The sequence below is a fragment of the Scyliorhinus torazame genome, chromosome 7 (assembly GCF_047496885.1).
Source record: "Scyliorhinus torazame isolate Kashiwa2021f chromosome 7, sScyTor2.1, whole genome shotgun sequence".
Lineage (NCBI taxonomy): Eukaryota > Metazoa > Chordata > Chondrichthyes > Carcharhiniformes > Scyliorhinidae > Scyliorhinus > Scyliorhinus torazame.
In genome coordinates, this window is record NC_092713.1 from 306,012,499 (window position 1) to 306,034,132 (window position 21,634).

The 21,634-nt window shown below is 54.0% G+C and overlaps 2 protein-coding genes across 2 annotated transcripts in view; one reads left to right on the forward strand and one right to left on the reverse strand.

Moving 5' to 3' along the window:
• LOC140427153 (calcium/calmodulin-dependent protein kinase type II subunit alpha-like) overlaps window positions 1–21,634 on the reverse strand; it is a 304,280-nt gene that overhangs the window by 36,223 nt on the left and 246,423 nt on the right. Inside the window, 4 exon segments of the mRNA XM_072512706.1 lie at window positions 2,322–2,444; window positions 3,964–4,058; window positions 10,217–10,300; window positions 20,680–20,782. Of these exon segments, the coding sequence (XP_072368807.1) occupies window positions 2,322–2,444; window positions 3,964–4,058; window positions 10,217–10,300; window positions 20,680–20,782 (405 nt within the window).
• The window catches only part of LOC140427154 (uncharacterized), an 86,788-nt gene that overhangs the window by 4,130 nt on the left and 61,024 nt on the right, over window positions 1–21,634 (forward strand). The window lies entirely within an intron of this gene.

Genomic DNA, 21,634 nt, shown 5'->3' on the forward strand with positions numbered 1-21,634 from the left:
CTCCCCGAACAGGCGCCGGAATGTGGCGACTAGGGGCTTTTCACAGTAACTTCATTTGAAGCCTACTTGTGACAAGACGTCTCATTCCATTTTCAAGGGTGAAATGGCGTGAGGCTGCCACCTGCTGGTGGCCCGGGGTACATCCCTTCCCCCGCCCCCCACAAAAAGCCTTTCCATGAAGACTGAGTGTTAAACCCATCGCGCAGAGTGCGTTCAAGGAGGTTTGAAGGGTGTGCCGGGGGAACACGGAGGGGACAAATATTTGACACCCGCGGGGAGCCAATGGGACAGGAGATGCAGCGAAACGCTCAAAGTTCCATTGACTTTGGCGGGTCTGGAAATCCCGCTGGCACAGGGTGGGGGTCGGGGGTCGGGGGGGTCGGTAAAGGTCCGCACTGTAATTCAGAAGCAATTCAATCTCTTTTTAATAAATTTAGAGTGCCCGATTCTTTTCTTTCCAACTAAGTGGGCAATTTAGCGTGGCCAATCCACCTACCCTGCACATCTTTGTGTTGTGGGGGGGTGAGACCCACGCGAGACACGGGGGAGAATGTGCAAACTCCACACGGACAGTGACCCGGGACTGGGACCGAACCCGGGTCCTCGGCGCTGTGAGGCAGCAGGGCTAACCCCCTGTGCCACCGTGTCACCTGGGAACAGTCACAACGATGACCAATCAGATACCTCGAGTTGGGCAAATCACATGTTTGTAAAACGACAAAGCAGTTTTGACAGAAAAAGGTGCTTCGTCCATGAAGCTCACTTCTCCGGAATACTCACCCCAGACTGTACCCGCTGATTCAATCCCCTCTGACCCCCCCCCTTGAGCACTGCACCCGAACAAGGGCCCCACAAACCCATGTAATCTCCTCCCATAGCTCACATACACTCCACGCCATCGTTTTTACCCAGGGTACCAAGTACCCCCAAAGGGTTCCCTTGACTTTTTAGGTCATTGGAAAAATTGTACCAAATTTTCCCAAGATATTTTTAATGAAAATCTTTTATGTGTTTAATGGTGTATTGCTTTGCTTCCAACTGCTCTATTCTCCGCCGCCATTTTTCGAGCGGGACCTGGCAGGTGAGTATGCGGGGGTATCCTGTGGGGGGGGGCATGGGGTGGGGGATCTGACCCCAGGGGGAGCTCCCACGGTGGCCTGGCCCGCGACCGGGCCTATGGATCCTGCGGGCAGGCTGTTTCCGTGGGGGGCCTTTTTTCCTCCGCGCCTGGCCCCTGTAGGGCTCCGCCATATTGCCCGGGGGCCGGGGCGGAAAAGAGAACCCCCGCGCATGCGTGGAAATACGCCGGCTGTTCCGTGCATGCGCGAGATCACGCCGGCCGTTCCGCAAATGCGCAAACCCTTTGGCGCCGGCTGGAGCGACGGCAACCACTCCGGCGTCAACCTAGCCCCCGAGAAAGGTGAGGATTCCTCACCTCGGGGGCTGTTGGCGCCGGAGTCGTTGGCACCGGTTTTCCCGCCGGCGTGGGGACTTAGTCCCATAATGTCTGACGCTGACAGGAATGATCGACGGGAAAAGCGATTGAGGGAAACAAAGAAGGATCTTTCCAAAGAGCCTCGCAAACTGGGTCAATCTGCCACCAACAAAAATGATCCACGCCTCGAGGGCAAGATTAACGCGGAGGTCCCTGATTGTCATGGTCCCTGAGGGCAGAGAGGCGTCGGGCGAGAGGAGGAAGGAGAGAGGCTTCGGCCTCCATTTTCACAATATGGCAGGAACTTTCCAGCTGGTCCCAGTGCGTTTGTCCGTGGCAGGAGGTGAGTACAACAGGGAACCCCATTGGCAAGGGCGGGACGAGAAGATACTGCTGCCAGCCAATGGCAGGCTGCCTCCGCAAGACATGTCGCGGGGGGGGGGGGGGGGGGGGGGGGGGGGGACGTCGTGGAAAGTCCCGCCCATGTTTCAGGGTTTCTCAACCAAATGCAGGGTTGCGATTCAGTACTTGACCCTATCACGTTTTTCACCCACCCATTGCCAACTTCTTAGAATCATAGAATGATGGGATCATAGAATCATCGCAGTGCAGAAGGAGGCCGTTCGGCCCATCGAGTCTGCACCGACCCACTGCTGAAAGAGCACCCTACCTCGGCACACTCCCCCGTCCCATCCCCTCAACCTGACCTAGCCTGCACATCTGTGGGACGAAACTGGAGCGCCCGGAGGAAGCCCACGCAGGCACGGGGAGAACGTGCAAACTCCACACTGGATCAAATCCCATCGACGGCACTGGAAAATGTTGTCCCGCCACCCCCCCCCCCCCTGCCTGTCCACTCCCAGCAGTTAAACACTGGCAGACGTACCGAGATCCAGGGGTGTTTGAGCGCCTCGCCAGCAGAAATGCGTTTGGCAGGGTTGATTGTCAGCATCTTGTTGATGAGATCTTTCGCCTCGGGTGTGACGGTGTCCCACTCCGGAGAGGGGAACTACAGAGAGGGAAACAAGACGCAAAAGAAAAGTAGGAAACTGCCAAACGTCCAACATATTTCATTGAGAAATCCCAGTGAGCAGCCAAGGGCAACCCATACAGACCAACACCGTGGTGGGGGTAAACCAATCAAGTGGGACGACAAAATAAATCAAACAGATAGTAATTCATTAAAATCCAATGAAGTTATTAAAAGCTTGTGGGCAGGGGAGAAGGGGAAGGAATAGTAAGCAAGCAGTCAAAGAACTGAAATGTTTGGGAGATGAGATAATCAAGCAGGATAAACTGGGGATAATTTTTACCTTCATGCATGGATATTGATCCACCTACTGTAGAACACGGGGAGGTCATTCGGTCCCTCAGCTCTACCCTGCTATTCAATTAGATCATGGGTCTATCTACACACCTTTGATATCTTTCCCCACATAAAGAGTGTGTTATCAGTAATATAGATAGGTTATGAATGGAGATGAAACCTCACCATTAATTTAACATTTTTACATGGGCAAAAGCCGGTCTCATTTTCTGAATCTCTAATTCAATTCCTGAAATAATAATTTCTTTAGACAATAAGGAGTGGATTTTCCCTCTGTTTACAGACCCCATAGAACATGGGCTCATTTGACCAGGCCCGAATTAAGGACAGGTCTCTACTTACTCGGGGGAATGTAACTGGGCAGGGTGAGAAGGCTTTTTGCGTGTTGGGTGCCAAGGGTGAAATGGTGTGAGGCTGCCACCTGCTGGTGGCCCGGGGTACAACCCCTCCCCGCTCCCCACCCCCGAAACGCCTTTCCATCAAGACCGAGCATTAAACCCATCGCGCAGAGTTCAAGGAGGTGTGAAGGGTGTGCAGGGGGAACACGGCGGGGACAAAAGATTTGACACCCAATGGGGTGGGGGTAGAATGGGCAAACTCCACACGGACAGTGACCCGGGACTGGGACCGAACCTGGGTCCTCGGCGCCGTGAGGCAGCAGTGCTAACCCACTGTGCCACCATGTCACCTGGAAGCAGTTCAATCTTACGCTGATGAACCTGTCTGGTGCTCAGGAAATGACCAATCAGACACCTCGAGTTGGGCAACTTTTTACCCAGAGGGGGGGGGGGGGGGGAGTCTGGAACTCGCTGCCTGAAAGGGTGTCGGAGGCAGAGACCCTCAAAGCTTGCAAGAGGTAATTGGATGTGCATTTGCAATCGCAGGACATACAAGGCTATGTGCCACGTGCTGTAAAATGGGATTAGAACAGATAGGTGGTTGCTTTTGACAGGCGCAGATGTGCCAAGGGCCTTGTCTGTGCTGTTGACGTCTGTGACATCAGGGCCGCCGAATGTAAACAGAGAACCTCGGCCTGCTGGACGTGAGTCTAACCGAGTTGTCATGGGCCCGGCTGCCTCAGCTCACGGGTTGTTCCGTGTTAACGGGAGGTCACCCACAGGTCCCAGACATAACCAGGAGATGCCGACACCTCGCCCCTCCCGCTCACCCCACAGTGACAAGCTCTAACAATCACACTTACGTCGTAGGCCCCAGCTTTGATTTGTTGGTAAAGTCTGTGTTGGTCTTCATCCCAGAATGGTGGATAACCAACCAGCAGAATATACAAGATGACACCTAGTGAAGACAAGACATGGGCGAAGGGAACAGAGCTCAGTGCGTTAGCTTGGTAAGGCGTGGCTGGGGTATTAGTTTCACTGCGAGCGGTGGGGAGCCCCACAAGCAGATTGAAGGTGCAATCCAACTGAAAGTGGACCAGAGATCCTTCCGGGTGGGATTAACGGGGTCATTCCAGCGGCTGGTGCCCTGGCCGCGTCCGGGGGTTGCGTCAGGGGGTGGGGAGATCGGGACGCCATTTGTCCCGAGCCCCGACGCGACCACCCGGACCCCCCCTCTCACAAAGCCCCAACTCACCTGTCAGGGGCTTATCGAGCACCCCCCCCCCCCACCCCCTCCCCCACACGTCACCATGATGGGCAGGGCACCCGCGGGCCACATCCCAGCGCAGGCAAAATGGCAGCCTGGCAACTTGGCAGTGCCCCTGCCAGCCTGGCAGTGCCGGGGTACCACCCTGCCGGGAGGCCAACCACCAGGGGGCCTCTGATCACCTAGGAGACCCCCCCAGGTACCGTTCCGCCTGGTGCCCGTTTGTAGGATCAGTACTGAACGGCGCCTGGCTGGGGGCTCCTCGCTGAGGCCGGGTGGCCATTAGATTTGGCGCGAGTACAGCTAAGTGGGCTCTTCAACGCACTTCAGCCTGTGAGACTGGGTCCCTTCCACCAGCTCGCGACAACAGTGCTGACCCTCTGACAGTGTGGCACTCTCTCTGTACTGACCCTCTGACAGTGTGGCAGTCCCTCAGTACTGTCCCGCTGACAGTGCAGCACTCCCTCAGTACTGCCCCTCTGACAGTGCAGCACTCCCTCGGTACCGACCCTCTGACAGTGTGGCACTCCCTCAGTACTGACCCTCTGACAGTGTGGCACTCCCTCAGTACTGACCCTCTGACAGTGCAGCACTCCCTCAGTACTGACCCTCTGACAGTGCAGCACTCCCTCAGTACTGACCCTCTGACAGTGCAGCACTCCCTCAGTACTGACCCTCTGACAGTGCAGCACTCTCTCTGTACTGACCCTCTGACAGTGTGGCAGTCCCTCAGTACTGTCCCGCTAACAGTGCAGCACTCCCTCAGTACTGCCCCTCTGACAGTGCAGCACTCCCTCGGTACCGACCCTCTGACAGTGTGGCACTCCCTCAGTACTGACCCTCTGACAGTGTGGCACTCCCTCAGTACTGACCCTCTGACAGTGCAGCACTCCCTCAGTACTGACCCTCTGACAGTGCAGCACTCCCTCAGTACTGACCCTCTGACAGTGCAGCACTCCCTCAGTACTGATCTTCTGACAGTGCAGCACTCCCTCAGTACTGACCCTCCGACAGTGCGGCATTCCCTCAGTACTGACCCTCTGACAGTGCAGCACCCCCTCAGTACTGATCCTCTGAGGGGCAGTACTGAGGGAATGCTACACAGTCAGAGGGTTGGTACTGCGGGAGCGCTGCACTGTCGGAGAGTCGGTATAGACGGATACTAAACTCTTCAATTTGTAAAGCATCGAATGCAAAAGCACAGAAGGATGTCACTGTGCCTCCACCAGCTGATTAACGAGCGAGGTGATAACTTGCCCCACACACCCCGCCCTTCCCCCATTAGCCTGCCGTTATCTCCCCGTCTCACGCTATCCAATCCCCGTTCATTTTTCTGGTGAGATAAACATCTGCTGCAGTATGTGACCGAAGTGTGAAGATTCCGTCACTTTACTCGAATTCCCACATTCATTCCAATCTATCCGCAAAAAATTACTTCCATGTAATTTCACTGCAGGGTACTGAGACTGGGGCGTATCTCTAAAACTTTGCTCAGTTGGGAAATTAATATTTCCATTACTTTAATTGAGCTTGCTCCCACAAAGCAAATATGAATAATCACTGACCATATTTCAATATGAGGACCTCACCTGAAATTTAGCAAGAACTCACTGGGCAGTCAGTAACCATGGTGAGGAGTGGGGGGGGGGTGAGGGAGGGGGGCAGGTGGGGGGAGGCTGGGGGCTGAGTGGGGGGTTTTCGGGATGGGGAGGAGGTTGGAGGCTGTTGAGGGGGAGGGGTTTTTGGAGTGTGGAGGGCCGGGGGTGTGGGGGGGGGGGGTGAGTGGGGTCGGGGTTTGAGGCTGTTGAGGGGGAGGGTTTTTTGGAGGGTGGAGGGCCGGGGGGGTGGGGGGGGGGTGAGTGGGGTCGGGGTTTGAGGCTGTTGAGGGGGGAGGGTTTTTTGGAGGGTGGAGGGCCGGGGGGGGGTGAGTGGGGTTGGGGTTGGGGAAGGGGTTGGAGGCTGTTGAGGGGGAGGGGTTTTTGGAGGGTGGAGGGCCGGGGGGTGGGGGGGGGGGTGAGTGGGGTCGGGGTTTGAGGCTGTTGAGGGGGAGGGTTTTTTGGAGGGTGGAGGGCCGGGGGGGGTGAGTGGGGTTGGGGTTTGGGAAGGGGTTGGAGGCTGTTGAGGGGGAGGGGTTTTTGGAGGGTGGAGGGCCGGGGTGGGGGGGGGGGGGGGTGAGTGGGGTCGCGGTTGGGGAAGGAGTTGGAGGCTGTTGAGGGGGAGGGATTTTTGGAGGGTGGAGGGCCGGGGGGGGGGGGGCGGTGAGTGGGGTCGGGGTTGGGGAAGGGGTTGGAGGCTGTTGAGGGGGAGGAGTTTTTGGAGGGTGGAGGGCCGGGGGGGGGGGGGGGGTGAGTGGGGTCGGGGTTGGGGAAGGGGTTGGAGGCTGTTGAGGGGGAGGAGTTTTTGGAGGGTGGAGGGCCGGGGGGGGGGGGGGGGGAGGTGAGTGGAGTCGGGGTTGGGGAAGGGGTTGGAGGCTGTTGAGGGGGAGGGTTTTTTGGAGGGTGGAGGGCCGGGGTTGGGGGGGGGGTGAGTGGGGGCAGGTTTGGGGAAGGGGTTGGAGGCTGTTGAGGGGCAGGGTTTTTTGGAGGGTGGAGGGCCGGTGGGTGGGGGTGTGTGAGTAGGGGCGAGGTTGGGGATAGGAAGGGGGTTGGAGGCTGTTGAGGGGGAATGGGTTTGGGGCAGGGGGTAGGGTTTGGGGAAGGTGGAGGGCTGGGGGGGGGTTGGTGGGTGAATGGGGCGGGTCTGGGTATGGGGCAGGATTGGAGGCTGAGTGGGGGAGAGTTTGGGGAGAGTCGTGAATTTGGGGAGGGTGTGCATCTGGGGGGGAGGGGTTGGGAAGTGAGTGGGGGGATCTGGGGCTAGGGGGGTCTGGAGGCTGTGTGGGGGGGTTGGGAAGGTGGGGGCTGGGCATGTTTGGGGGTTGAAGGGTGAGTGGTGGGGTTTCGGGTGGGTGGGGAGTGTTGGAGGATGTGGTGGGGTCTGGGGTGGGAGGGGGGTGTTGGAGAGAGAGTGGGGGGTCTGTGGGTGGGGGGGTTGAAGGGTAAGTGGTGGGGTTTGAGGTGGGAGGGGGGTGTTGGAGGATGTGGTGGGGTCTGGGTGGGAGGGGGGTGTTGGAGGGTGAGTGGTGGGGTCTGGGTGGGAGGGGGGTGTTGGAGGGTGAGTGGTGGGGTTTGGGGTGGGTGGGGGGTGTTGGAGGATGTGGTGGGGTCTGGGGTGGGAGTGGGGTGTTGGAGAGAGAGTGGAGGGTCTGTGGGTGGGGGGGTTGAAGGGTAAGTGGTGGGGTTTGAGCTGGGAGGGGGGTGTTGGAGGATGTGGTGGGGTCTGGGTGGGAGGGGGGGTGTTGGAGGGTGAGTGGTGGGGTCTGGGGTGGGAGGGGGGTGTTGGAGTCTGTGGTGGGGTCTGGGTGGGAGGGGGATGTTGGAGTGTGTGGTGGGGTCTGGGTGGGAGGGGGGTGTTGGAGTGTGTGGTGGGGTCTGGGTGGGAGAGGGGTGTTGGAGGATGTGGTGGGGTCTGGGGTGGGAGGGGGGTGTTGGAGTGTGTGGTGGGGTCTGGGTGGGAGGGGGGTGTTGGAGTGTGTGGTGGGGTCTGGGTGGGAGGGGGGGTGTTGGAGTGTGTGGTGGGGTCTGGGTGGGAGGGGGGTGTTGGAGTGTGTGGTGGGGTCTGGGTGGGAGGGGGGTGTTGGAGTATGTGGTGGGGTCTGGGTGGGAGGGGGGGTGTTGGAGTGTGTGGTGGGGTCTGGGTGGGAGGGGGGTGTTGGAGGATGTGGTGGGGTCTGGGTGGGAGGGGGGTGTTGGAGTGTGTGGTGTGGTCTGGGTGGGAGGGGGGTGTTGGAGGGTGAGTGGTGGGGTCTGGGTGTGAGGGGGATGTTGGAGTGTGTGGTGGGGTCTGGGTGGGAGGGGGGTGTTGGAGTGTGTAGTGGGGTCTGGGTGGGAGGGGGGTGTTGGAGGATGTGGTGGGGTCTGGGTGGGAGGGGGGTGTTGGAGCGTGTGGTGGGGTCTGGGGTGGGAGGGGGGTGTTGGAGGGTGAGTAGGGTGGGCTCTGAGTTTGGGGGGGGCGGGCTGACTGGATATTGTTTGGTCCAGGGAAGGTCAGAGACAGCTTCATTCTCACTGACACATCTCACTAGGGTATGAGAATGCACAGCCTGTCCAGCATGACTGGGCTGGTAGCGGGAAGGTGGGAGGCCGGAAAGGGACAGTTGTGATGAAGCAATGGACCGTCTGGTGACTTGTTCGATTCTCTCTGGCAATCTGGGAGCGCTGATCCAAAATCCAAGCTCAGGAGGTTAAATGGGTGTGCAGAATGCATAATCGTTTTTTTTTTAAATTTAGAGTACCCAATTATTTTTTTCCAATTAAGGGGCAATTTAGCGTGGGCCAATCCACCTACCCGGCACATCTTTGGGTTGTGGGGGCGAAACCCACGCAGGCACGGGGAGAATGTGCAAACTCCACACGGACAGTGACCCAGGGCCGGGATCGAACCTGGGACCTCGGCGCCGTGAGGCAGTAGTGCTAACCACTGCGCCAGCGTGTCACCCAATTGATGTACGTTCTTTAGCACAATGAAACACACCACAAAACACGGGTAGCACAGTGGTTAGTACTGTTGCTTCACAGCACCGGGGTCCCAGGTTCGATTCCCGGTTTGGGTCACTGTCTGTGCGGAGTCTGCACGTTCTCCCCGTGTCTGCGTGGGTTTCCTCCGGGTGCTCCGGTTTCCTCCCACAAGTCCCGCAAGATGTGCTTGTTAGGTGAATTCAGAGCTCGGCCTGCCTATGAATGTACTAGTCACTGTGTTTGTCAATGAGCTTGTGAAGGGAACTCGAGACAAACATGTGACATTGATTGTCCCATAAATACAGCCAGCTGGAACGCCTTGTGGTCAGAGCTTATTGTGGGTCAGTAGCTGTAAGGAATGTCTCACAATAAACTTGAACCTAGCCTCACAATAAACATGAACCAAAGCGACCCAGGCTGAATTGATTCTTCCACCGTAACCCTTGGTTGTGAGTGACTGGCTGATCTGGAGAAAGTGCCCACAAAGGCAGGATTTTCATTGCCAGGGGGCCGCTGGGGGCTAGTATCGGGCCAGGTGACCCAGGAAAGAGGTCGCAGGGAGCCACAAGGGTTGCCTGGTGTGGAGGTGGGCTGTTTAAAAGGCCCACCTCGGTGGGATTTAGTCCCTGTTGAAATAAGAACAGGAAGGTGCTCCGGCCCTCATCGCTGACAGCCCCCATGCCCATCGAAACCATCTCATGCTCCCCCCCCACCTATGGTTCCTCATGGCCCCCCATGCCAAGGCGAGGTTCTCTACCCACTCTCATGACACCTGACAACCCCCCCTCGTGCCAAGGTAATGCTCCCTCACCACCCCCCAGGCTCCTCATGCACCTTCATGCCAAGGTAAGCTCCCCACATACCCCCTCCCTACGGTTCCTCATGCCCCCCCCTCCCCACATCAAGGTTAGGCCCCCCCACCACAAACATCCCAAAGCCTCTGATTTTGGGATAAAGTGTCATCCGCTGAGGAGGGAACCAACAGCCAATGTAGAAATAAAGTCAATGTGCAAGCAAGCTTGAGGAACAGTCAACCCCTGATCACCTCATGTCCCTTGGGTAACAAGCCTGTCACCCATGAGACTCCCAGTTTTAGCATAATAAATACCTTGGCCTACACAGACAGGGTGATGAACTGACAAATATTTTCTTTCCCTTTCACACAACAAGCAGTTGCTGTGAAAATATTTGCCAAGACTCTTCGCTCCTACTGTCACACGCTTAATTTAGCTCCGTGACTCCGGCAAACTCATAAAAAAATTACAGTCCCCGGAGAAGGCATCATCTGCTTACCACAAGCCCACAGGTCCACAGGCTTGGCATAGGGATCCTTCCTCAGCACCTCAGGCGAGAGGTAGCCAGGGGTTCCGGCAAAACCTGGAAACACAAGACAGAGAGTGAAAGGAAGAGATATCGGGGCACGTCAAGCGGGATTCAATTAAGCGATAATAAAAAAACAGCAAGGGCTGGCGACACTCGGCAGGTCTGGCAGCATCCGTGGAGAGAGGGACAGAGTTAACGGTTCAAGTCCGATGTGACCCGTCTTCAGTTCTGAATAAGTCATGTTCGACTCAAAACTCTGTTTCTCAAGGGCGGCATGGTGGCGCAGTGGTTAGCACTGCTGCCTCACGGCGCTGAGGACCCGGGTTCGAATCCCGGCCCTGGGTCACTGGCCGTGTGGAGTTTGCACATTCTCCCCGTGTTTGCGTGGGTTTCACCCCCACAACACAAAGATGTGCAGGGTAGGGGGATTGGCCACGTTAAATTGCCTCTGAATTGGAAAAAATGAATTGGGTACTCTAAGTTAAAACATTAAAAAACATCTCTGCTCCTCTCTCCTCAGATGGTGTCAGACATGCTGAGCATTGTCAGCATTTACTTCAGGTTTCTGGTGTCTGCAGTATTTTGCTTTGAGTAAATTAAGCGATGCACATTCCCTCCACTTTGCTTCCTTTGCCGATCCTGGTATTCACCTCGGGACCCACCTCGGCTCCCAGTCTGCCAACGCCTGGATTTTAAAACTCTCGCGCTTATTTTCAAATCCCTCCATTTCTCCTTTCCGACCTCTGTGATCGCATCCAGCCCAACAACCCTTCGAGCTATCTGTGACTCTCAGCTCCTGGCTTCATGTACATGACACCAACCCCCACCCCCCCCCCCCCCCCCCCCCCACCCCCTCCCGATGTCAATCACTCCACCACTGGCGGCTGTGTCTTCTTCAGCTGCTTGACGGGGCAGCACGGTATCATTGTGGATAGCACAATTGCTTCACAGCTCCAGGGTCCCAGGTTCGATTCCCGGCTTGGGTCACTGCCTGTGCGGAGTCTGCACGTTCTCCCCGTGTGTGCGTGGGATTCCTCCGGGTGCTCCGGTTTCCTCCCACAGTCCAAAGATGTGCAGGTTAGGTGGATTGGCCGTGCTAAATTGCCCTTAGTGTCCAAAATTGCCCTTAGTGTTGGGTGAGGTTACTGGGTTATGGGGATAGGGTGGAAGCGTGGACCTTGGGTAAGGTGCTCTTTCCAAGAGCTGGTGCAGACTCGATGGGCCGAATGGCCTCCTTCTGCCCTGTAAATTCTATGATAACTGACCCCAAAGCTCTGGAATTCCCTCTCTAAACCTCTCAGGCGCTTTTTAAAACCTGTACCTCATTGGCCGAACTTCGTGTCAGCTCCCCCCGTGTCTCATGTGGTTTGGTCTCAAATTCTGCTCACTGTTCTTTCTGTAAAGTGCAGCGGGATTTTTTAATGATGTCACAGGCACTATATAAATGCTAATTCTTCTTGACGAAGAAGCAAATGACAACTTGAGCTCTAATAACAACTGGCTCCAGAACACACTTCCATCAGATCCCCCTGTGAGAGTGTTACTGTAGTATGGTTATCACCCAGCTTGGTGTGAATATTTGCACAGCAAAGTGCTGATTCTATCTGTGAATAAGAACTCATTATAGAATTTACCCCACTGGAACAGGCCATCCAGCCCACCAATTTCTCCACCTCTCACTGCTCCTTTCAGACGCTCCCTAAATCCTACCCCCTTTGACCAAACTGTCCTAAAGTCACCTCGTGTGTTTTGTGTTCAGTCAGATTTCATTTGATAATGCTCCTGCGAAACACTCTGGGGGCATTTTTTCTTAATTTAAAGGCAGATACAGAAGCAAGTTGAGGTCATAAAAATAAGATACTGGAGGTGCTGGAGATCTGAAATGAAAACAGAACATTCTGGAAATATTCAGCATCGGTTAAGAGTTAACGTCTTAGATCAAATATGACTCTTAGAAACACAGAAAATAGGAGCAGGAGGAGGTCATTTAGTCCTGCGAATCAAACTCAATAGCCTAATCCTGCTTTCCCTTCATATCCTTTGCCCTAAGTGCGATATCTAACTGCGTCTTGAAACCATACAATGTTTTGACCTCAATTACTTCCTGTGGTAAAGAATTCCACAGGTGAAGAGATGTCTCCTCATCTCTGACCTAAATAGTCTACCCCGTATCGGCAGACCGTGTCCAACATCCAACCACGACAGTCACTGATGAAGCAGCTGAAGATGGTTGGGCTTAAGACACTATCCTGAGGAACTCTTGCAGTGATGTCCTGGAGCTGAGATGATTGATCTCCAACGAACATAACCATCTTCCTTTGTGCCAGATATGACTCCAATCATTGGAGAGTTTATCCGTGCTTCCCATTGACTCCAGTTTCCCGTACCAGCCTCCCCGAACAGGCGGCGGAATGTGGCGACTAGGGGCTTTTCACAGTCACTTCACTTGAAGCCTACTTGTGACAATAAGCGATTTTCATTTCATTTTTCATTTCCATTTTGCTAGGGATCCTTGGTGCAACAATCAAATGCTGCTTTACAATCATGGAATCATAGAATTTACAGTACAGAAGGAGGCTGTTCGGCCCATCGAGTCTGCACCGGCCATTGGAAAGAGCACCCTACTTAAGCCCACACCTCCACCCTATCCCCGTAACCCAGTAATGCCCTGTTTCTTGTGTACAGGGCGATCCTGGGCAGCTTTCTACATTGTCAGGTAGAGGCCAGTGTTGTAGATATACTGGAACAGCTTGGCTAGGGACACGGCAAGTTCCGGAGCACAAGCTTTCAGCACTATTGCCGGAATATTGCCAGTACCCAGTACCTTCAGCTGTTTCTTGATATTACGTGGAGTGAATCAAATTGACAGTAGACTGACATCCTTGATAATCATAATCTACAATCTTTATTAGTGTCACAAGCAGGCTTACATTAACACTGCAATGAAGTTACTGTGACAATCTCCTAGTCGCCACACTCCGGCACCTGTTCGGCTACACAGAGGGAGAATTCAGAATGTCCAATTCACCTAACAAGCACGTCTTTCGGGACTTGTGGGAGGAAACCGGAGCACCCGGAGGAAACCCGCGCTGACACGGGGAGAACGTGCAGACTCCGCACAGACAGTGACCCAAGCCGGGAATCGAACCCGGGTCCCTGGCGCGGTGAAGCAACAGTGCTAACCACTGCGCCAACATGCCGCCCATGCTGCGGCCTCGGGGGGGAGGCAAAGATGGACCATCCACTCGGCATTTCCCGATGAAGATTGTTGTAAATGCCTCAGCCTTATCTTTTGCACGGATGTGCTGAGCTTCTCTATCATTGAGGATGGGGATATTTGTGGAGCCTCCTCCTCCAGTGAATTGTTTAATTATCCACCACCATTCACGGCTGGAGGTGGCAGGACTGCAGAGCTTAGATCTGATCTGTTGGTTGTGGAATCGGTTAGCTCGGTCTATTACTTGCTGCTTTTGCTGTTTGGCACAAGTATTCCTGTGCTGTCGTTTCACTAGCTTGACATCTCACTTTTAGTTATTCCTGGTGTTGCTCCTGGCATGCTCTCCTGCACGCTTCATTGAACCAGGGTTGATCCCCTGGCTGGGTGGTAATGGTGGAGTGGGGGATATGCCCGGCCATGAGGTTGCAGACTGTGGTTGAAACAATTCTGCTGCTAATGGCCCACAGCGCCTCATCTTTTGCCACATCTGTTCGAAATCTATTCCAATTAGCATAGTGGTAGTGCCACCCAACACGATGGAGGGTATCCTCAATGTGAAGACGGGACTTTGTCTTCACAAGGAATGTGTGGTGGTTACTCCTATCGATACTCTCATGGACAGATGTATCTGTGGCAGGCAGATTGGGGAGGTTGAGGTCAAGTATGTTTTTCCCTCTTGTTGGTTCCCTCACCACGTGCTGCAGTCCCAGTCGAGCAGCTCTGTCCTTTAGGACCCGGCCAGCTCTGTCTGTGGTGGTACTACCTGATGTGTTGGGTATGCTGGGTCTACGAGGACTGCGTTTACCAGAACAGTGAGAGAGACAGGCTCCCAACACGTGTAGGAGTACTACTCTATTTTATTTAGCTATGAGCTGTTAAACATACTGGCACTGTGGGTTGACACTATGTTAGGTTGACTGGAGACCTGAGGCTAACCTGACCAGCCTATACTGCTAGCACATGGTAGATGTTCGTGTTACTGATCATGGGCTCTGGCTATCTCAGAGGCTGCATCCCGAATGTGCGGGAAAACTAGTCCCCTCTGGCTATATAGTGGCCGTGTCCTGTCTGGTGATTGTCTGCTGTGTTCTGTGTGTTGATTGGTCTTTCAGTGTGTCAGTCAGTGTCTGTCTCTGCACCATCATATACTTGTGTGTATATTATGACACTACCGAGCCACTCTTGGTGATGGACATTGACGTCCCCTACCCAGATTCTGTGTCCTTGTCACCCTCAGTGCTTCCTCCAAGCAGTGTGCAACATGGAGGAGTCCTGATTCATCAGCTGATGGTGGCCGGTACGTGTTAATCATCAGGATCCTTCCTTGCCCATGTTTGACCTGGTGCCTTGACATTTCATGGGATCCAGAGTCGATGTTGCGGACTCCCAGGGCAACCCCCTCCTGACAGTGCCCCCGCCACATCTGCTGGGTATGTCCTGACAGGGCATACCCAGGGATGGTACCTGTGGTGGCTGGGACGTTATTTGGAAGGTATGATTCTGTGAGTATGACTTTGTTAGTCTGTTCCTGGACCAGTCTGTGAGACAGCTTTCCCAACTTTGGCACAAGCCCCCAGCTGTTTGTAAGGAGGACTTTGCAGGTTCGGCAAGGCTAGGTTTTAATGTACCATCAATGACCACGAGACGAAATGGTGAACAATTGAGGCTTTATTGCGCTAGATATTAAGCCTCCTGCGGCTGGAACCAGAATGGAGGCAGCACAGGAGAGTGCACACTCTTATACTGAGCCTGCTGGGTGGAGCCAGCAGGCCGGGGTTTACTGTATTGACTGCAGTACCATGGCAGTAATGTAATACACAGGAATGTATGACCATTGGTGTTTACCACATTCACCCCCTGTTTAAAAAAAGAGTCCAGCGGGGGTGAAGGGACGTTACAGGTCGAGTCTGTAGGGGGCTTTGACCCTCCACCGTGATCGCCTCAGTCCCGGTTGTGGTGTGGGCGCCGATGGGGGTACCTGCGACTCCGGGAGCGTGTTGTCCTCTCCTTCTTCACCCAGTAGTGGATCCGGTGGAGGGACGGGTGCTGCTGGGGTGGGGGTTGCGGTGATAGTCGGTGGTGGGGGGTGAACGGCGCAGGGGCGGGGGTGGCAACTGGAGCGGAAGGGGACAGTACCAGGTCGGGGGTGGTGGTGATTGTGGATGGGGAACCAGCGGGTGCCAGGTCCCGGAGGGAGACTGTGTCCTGTCGCCTGTCATGGTGTGCCACGTAGGCGTACTGTGGGTTCGCATGGAGGAGGACTTTTTTGGCGAGGGGATCTGATTTGTGGTTCCTCACATGCTTCCGGAGGAGGACGGGCCCAGGACCTGTCAGCCAGGTTGGGAGCGAGACCCCGGAGGTGGACTTCCTGGGGAAGGCAAACACATGTTCGTGAGGGGTCTCATTAGTAGCGGTGCACAGGAGCGACCGGATGAAGTGGAGTGCATCGGGGAGGACCTCCTGCCAGCGGTAGACCGGGAGACTCCTAGACCGAAGGTCAGCAGGACGGCCTTCCAGACCGTCCTGTTCTCCCTCTCCACCTGTCCGTTTCCCCGGGGGTTGTAGCTGGTCGTCCTGCTCGAGGCGATGCCTTTGCTGAGCAGGAAGTGACGCAGCTCATCGCTCATGAAGGAGGATCCCCGATCGCTTTGGAAGTAGGTGGGGAAACCGAACAGGGTGAAGATACTGTGTAGGGTCTTGATGACCGTGGCAGAAGTCATGTCAGGGCATGGGATGGCAAAAGGGAACCGGGAGTACTCATCAATGATATTGAGAAAGTATACGTTGCGGTCAGTGGAGGGGAGGGGCCCTTTGAAGTCGATGCTGAGGCTCTCAAAGGAGCGGGAGGCCTTCACCAGATGCACCCTGTCTGGCCGGTAGAAGTGCGGTTTGCACTCCGCGCAGACTTGGCAGTCCCTGGTCACAGTCCTGATCTCCTCGATGGAGTAGGGCAGGTTGTGGGCCTTGATAAAGTGGAAGAGCCAGGTGACCCCTGGGTGACAGAGGTCATTGTGGAGAGCCCGAAGTCGGTCTACTTGTGCGCTGGCACATTTGATTTGATTTGATTTGATTTATTATTGTCACATGTATTAGTATACAGTAAAAAGTATTGTTTCTTGCATGCTATACAGACAACGCATACCGTACATAAGGAAGGAAGGAGAGACTGCAGAATATAATGTTACAGTTATAGCTAAGGTGTAGAGAAAAGATCAACTTAATACGAGGTGGGTCCATTCAAAAGTCTGATGGCAGCAGGGAAGAAGCTGTTCTTGAGTCGGTTGGTACGTGACCTGAGACTTTGGTTTGAACCGCGGGATAGAACATTTGGGGGCTCATTGAGCTTCCCCGGGCGATACAAGATCTCGTAGTTACAGGTAGGAGAGTGCACACTTTTATACAGAGCCTGCTGGGAGGAGCCAGCAGGCCGGGGTTTACTGTATTGACTGTAGTACAATGGCAGTACCGTAATACACGTAGTGTATGACCAGTGGTGTTTACCACAGGTTTGCTGTTGTCGTTTTCGGTGTCTAGGTTGATGCCAGTTTTCAACCTGGTTTCATTCCTTCGAGATGCTGTTAAAGGGACATGAGATAAGCAAATGAGGGAGACGACTTTGCTGATGGGGTAAGATGATGGGGCAGCACGGTAGCATTGTGGATGGCACAATTGCTTCACAGCTCCAGGGTCCCAGGTTCGATTCCCGGCTTGGGTCACTGCCTGTGCGGAGTCTGCACGTCCTCCCCGTGTGAGCGTGGGTTTCCTCCGGGTGCTCCGGTTTCCTCCCACAGTCCAAAGATGTGCTGGTTAGGTGGATTGGCCATGATAAATTGCCCTTAGTGTCCAAAATTGCCCTTAGTGTTGGGTGAGGTTACTGGGTTATGGGGATAGGGTGGAGGTGTTGACCTTCGGTAGGGAGCTCTTTCCAAGAGCCGGTGCAGACTCGATGGGCCGAATGGCCTCCTTCTGCACTGTAATTTCTATGATAATATCTATGATAATATCTATGGTGAAGCTTAGTGAGAGGCTCATGTGAAACAATAATGCTGACATATTCCTGCTGAGCTGAAAGGTGTGTTTCTGTTCTGTATGCTCGATGTTTCTGACAGGCCTCGAGGGTGAGTGGTTTTACAAGATTCACCCACACAATGTAAAGGGAGAGGAGTGACTCCCTTCTTCTTGATGAAAATGAATGAATGAAAATCGCTTATTGTCACAAGTAGGCTTCAAATGAAGTTACTGTGAAAGGCCCCAGTCGCCACATTCCGGCGCCTGTTCGTGGAGGCTGGTACGGGAATGGTCCCCGTTCCCTTCACCGACCCTGGCTGCCGTGTAAATCAATGCCCCGCCTCAACAATTTGGCCAGCTCTTGGGCAGGGTGAGTGGCCATGCGGCTTGCGGGCTGGACTCCTGATCCATTGGGCCATTCTGGCAGAGTGGAAACTTTGGACGCGATTCAGCAGACCTGAAACTGCTTTCGGGCCCGTTTGGTGGGATGATTCCCAGTGGGTGCAGCACCGGGAATCCTTCGCCTATTCTTCGGTACTTTCTCGTTTTTCTTGGCCTTGCAGAGTTTCTTCCAGCCGAGGCCGCCCTCGGAGGGATTTCCCGCCGACCAGACAGCCGCTCGTAGGTCAGGGTGCCATTTTGATCGGTGATGCGACCATCAATTCACTCAAAGACACGAGGAGAAGTAAACCATGGTTTTAATCAGCTTAGAACAGTGCCTGCCTGAGACTGGTACAATACTGGGAACCGCCTGCAGGTCAGCTGCTCTTTATACTTCCTCCTAAGGGGAGGAGCCATGGGCGGAGCCCGTACATGCCCCAACATATCCCCCTGTGGGTGAAGCCACACAATGGCCCATAGGTGGAGCCCACAGTGTTAACAACATAACACAACAGCAGAACATGATACAAATGCACTGGTGAATTATTAGCATTATACATTCACCACAATCGGTAACCCCACTCTTTCCGCCCCATCCCATTCAGGTCCCCCCCTTGTATTGTGGACCTCCCCCACTCACCCCCCAATGTTCCAGAGGCCCCTGGGAATCCCACCTCCCCCCTTCTGATTGGCAAGGCCCCCTCCTCCCCCTGGGCCCGAAACCTGGCAATGCCAACCGGGCCCCTGATAGTGCCACTCTGGAACTGCCAGGGTGACTGGGTGGCACTGCCAAGGTGTCAAGCCAGGGTGCCAGGCTGGCAGTGCCAAGGTGCCCAGGTGCCAGGGGGAGTGCCAGGGTACCACCCTGCCCTGGCCCCGACCATCCAGGGGTCTCCAAAAGCCTGCGCGACCCTCCCAGGTGCTGTTACACATGGTCTTAGTTTGTGTGGACCAGGACTGAACGACGTCTGGCGAGGTCTCGCAGGCGTGGCCTGAGTCCCGGGCGGCAGTCTACCCGGGGTCTGGGTATTTAAATAAGCCATTATCTGCAGTGCGCGATTTGGGGCTCTCACGCCATAAGACCATAAGACAGGAGCAGAATTGGGCTAGTCGGCCCATCGAGACTGCTCCGCCATTCAATCATGGCTGATATGGTTCTCATCCCCATTCTGCTGCCTTCTCCCCATAACCCCTGATCCCCTTATTAATCAAGAACCTATCTATCTCTGTCTTAAAGACACTCAGTGATTTGGCCTCCACAGCCTTCTGTGGCAAAGAGTTCCACAGATTCACCACCCTCTGGCTGAAGAAATTCCTCCTCATCTCGGTTTTAAAGGATCGTCCCTTTAGTCTGAGATGGTGTCCTCTGCTTCTCGTTTTTCCGACGAGTGGAAACATCCTCTCCACGTCCACTCTATCCAGGCCTCGCAGTATCCTGTAAGTTTCAATAAGATCCCCCCCCTCATCCTTCTAAACTCCAATGAGTACAGACCCAGAGTCCTCAATCGTTCCTCATACGACAAGCTCTTCATTCCAGGGATCATTCTTGTGAACCTCCTCTGGACTCTTTCCAAGACCAGCACATCCTTCCTTAGTTACGGGACCCAAAACTGTTCACAATACTCCAAATGGGGTCTGACCAGAACCTTGTACAGACTCAGAAGTACATCCCTGCTCTTGTATTCTAGCCCTCTCGACATGAATGCTAACATTGCATTTGCCTTCTTAACTGCTGACTGAACCTGCACATTAACCTTAAGAGAATCTTGAACAAGGACTCCCAAGTCCCTTTGTGCTTCTGATTTCCTGAGCATTTCCCCATTTAGAAAATAGTCTATGCCTAAATTCCTCCTTCCAAAGTGCATAACCTCGCACTTTTCCACATTGTATTCCATCTGCCCCTTCTTTGCCCACTCTCCCAGCCTGTCCAAGTCCTTCTGCAGCCCACCTGCTTCCTCAATGCTACCTGTCCCTCTACCGATCTTTGTATCATCTGCAAACTTAGCAACAGTGCCTTCAGTTCCTTCTCCCAGATCATTAATGTATATTGTGAAAAGTTGTGGTCCCAGCACCGACCCCTGAGGCACACCACTAGTCACCGGCTGCCATCCTGAAAAAGATCCCTTTATCCCCACTCTCTGTCTTCTGCCAGTCAGCCAATCCTCTATCCATGCCAGGATCTTACCCTGAACACCATGGGCTCTTAACTTATTTAACAGTCTCCTATGTGGCACCTTGTCAAAGGCTTTCTGGAAATCTAAATAAATTACGTCCACTGGTTCTCCTTTGTCTAACTCCCTTGTTACTTCCTCAAAGAACAGATTTGTCAGACATGACCTCGCCTTGACGAAGCCGGACTGACTCAGTCCTATTTTACCATGCACGTCCAAGTACTTTGCGATCTCATCTTTAATAACAGACTTTAAAATCCTACCAATGACCAAAGTCAGACTAACCGGCCTATACATTCCCGTCTTCTGCCTCCCTCCCTTCTTAAACTGTGGTGTTACATTAGCCACTTTCCAGTCCTCTGGGACCCTTCCTGCCTCCAGTAATTCCTGAAAGATCATCACCAATGCCTCCACAATCTCCTCAGCTATCGCTTTTAGAACCCTGGGTGTAGTCCATCCGTTCCAGGTGATTTATCCACCTTCTGACCGTTCAGTTTCCCCAGAACCTTCTCGTTAATGATGGCCACTGCACTCACCTCTGCCCCCGCACAATTCACCTGTGGCGCCCGGATCCGGGCACAGTGGCTTCACTGAAATTTGGCTGTTTCGTCTGTTCCAGTGAATTTGGAGAATTCTTCAGGCATTGGGCTACTCACCAAACCAGGCCTGTTGGTCCCCTTCAACCTCGATCGCCAGGCCGAAGTCGGCGAGCTTCACAGCAGCTCCTTTGGTCTTGGATGCGAGCAGCAGATTTTCAGGCTGGAGGTGGTGGAGTGAGGTGGGGGGGGTACAAAGAGACAAAATTGGCAATTAAATGGAGAAAGGTATTTAATGAGTTAAACCTATTATCCAGTCAAACCCCAGGTTCATGCCAGTCACCCTGCTTCTGGATACTGACCCGTTACAATCGGCCACTCCTTCAGGTATATCCCAAACCCCTTCGAATGTTTACCCAGTGATCTCAGCTGTGGGTTAATGGGATCACTCGATCTTGTTTCACTCAGAATACTGTGGATTCGCAGAGGAGCTGGTGACGTCGTGGTAATGTCACTGGGCTATTGCTCTGGGCACAAGTATTCAAATCCCACCACAGCAGCTGGTGGAATTTACATTTGATTATTTAGTAAAAAGAAAACTGTAGTTAGAAGCTGATGCGACCATCAATTCACACGCGACGAAGAGTAGAAGTGAACAGTGGTTTTAATACGCTAGGTCTGTGCCTGCCTGCGACTGCTCTGTACTGAGTGCCACCCACAGGCTGCAGGTTTATATACCACCCCCGAGGGGGCGGATCCACAGGCGGAGCCCACAAGGGCATCAACATAATACAACACAGTACAGTGGTGAATTGTAATAGCATATGTTCACCACAAAAGCTAGTTTCAGTAGCTAATGGTAGCTAACAAAAGCACCACCAGTTATTGTAAAAATCCAGCGAAGTACTTTTTGAAACGTCGTCACTGTTGTAAATGTTGGAGACAACCCACCTGGTTCAGATGGGATGAAAATCTGCCATCCTTACCTGCTGGCTGACTCTTGACTGCCCCTCTGAAATGGCCAAGCAAGTCACTCAGGTTAAGGGCAATTAGGGATGGGCAACAACCGGACAGC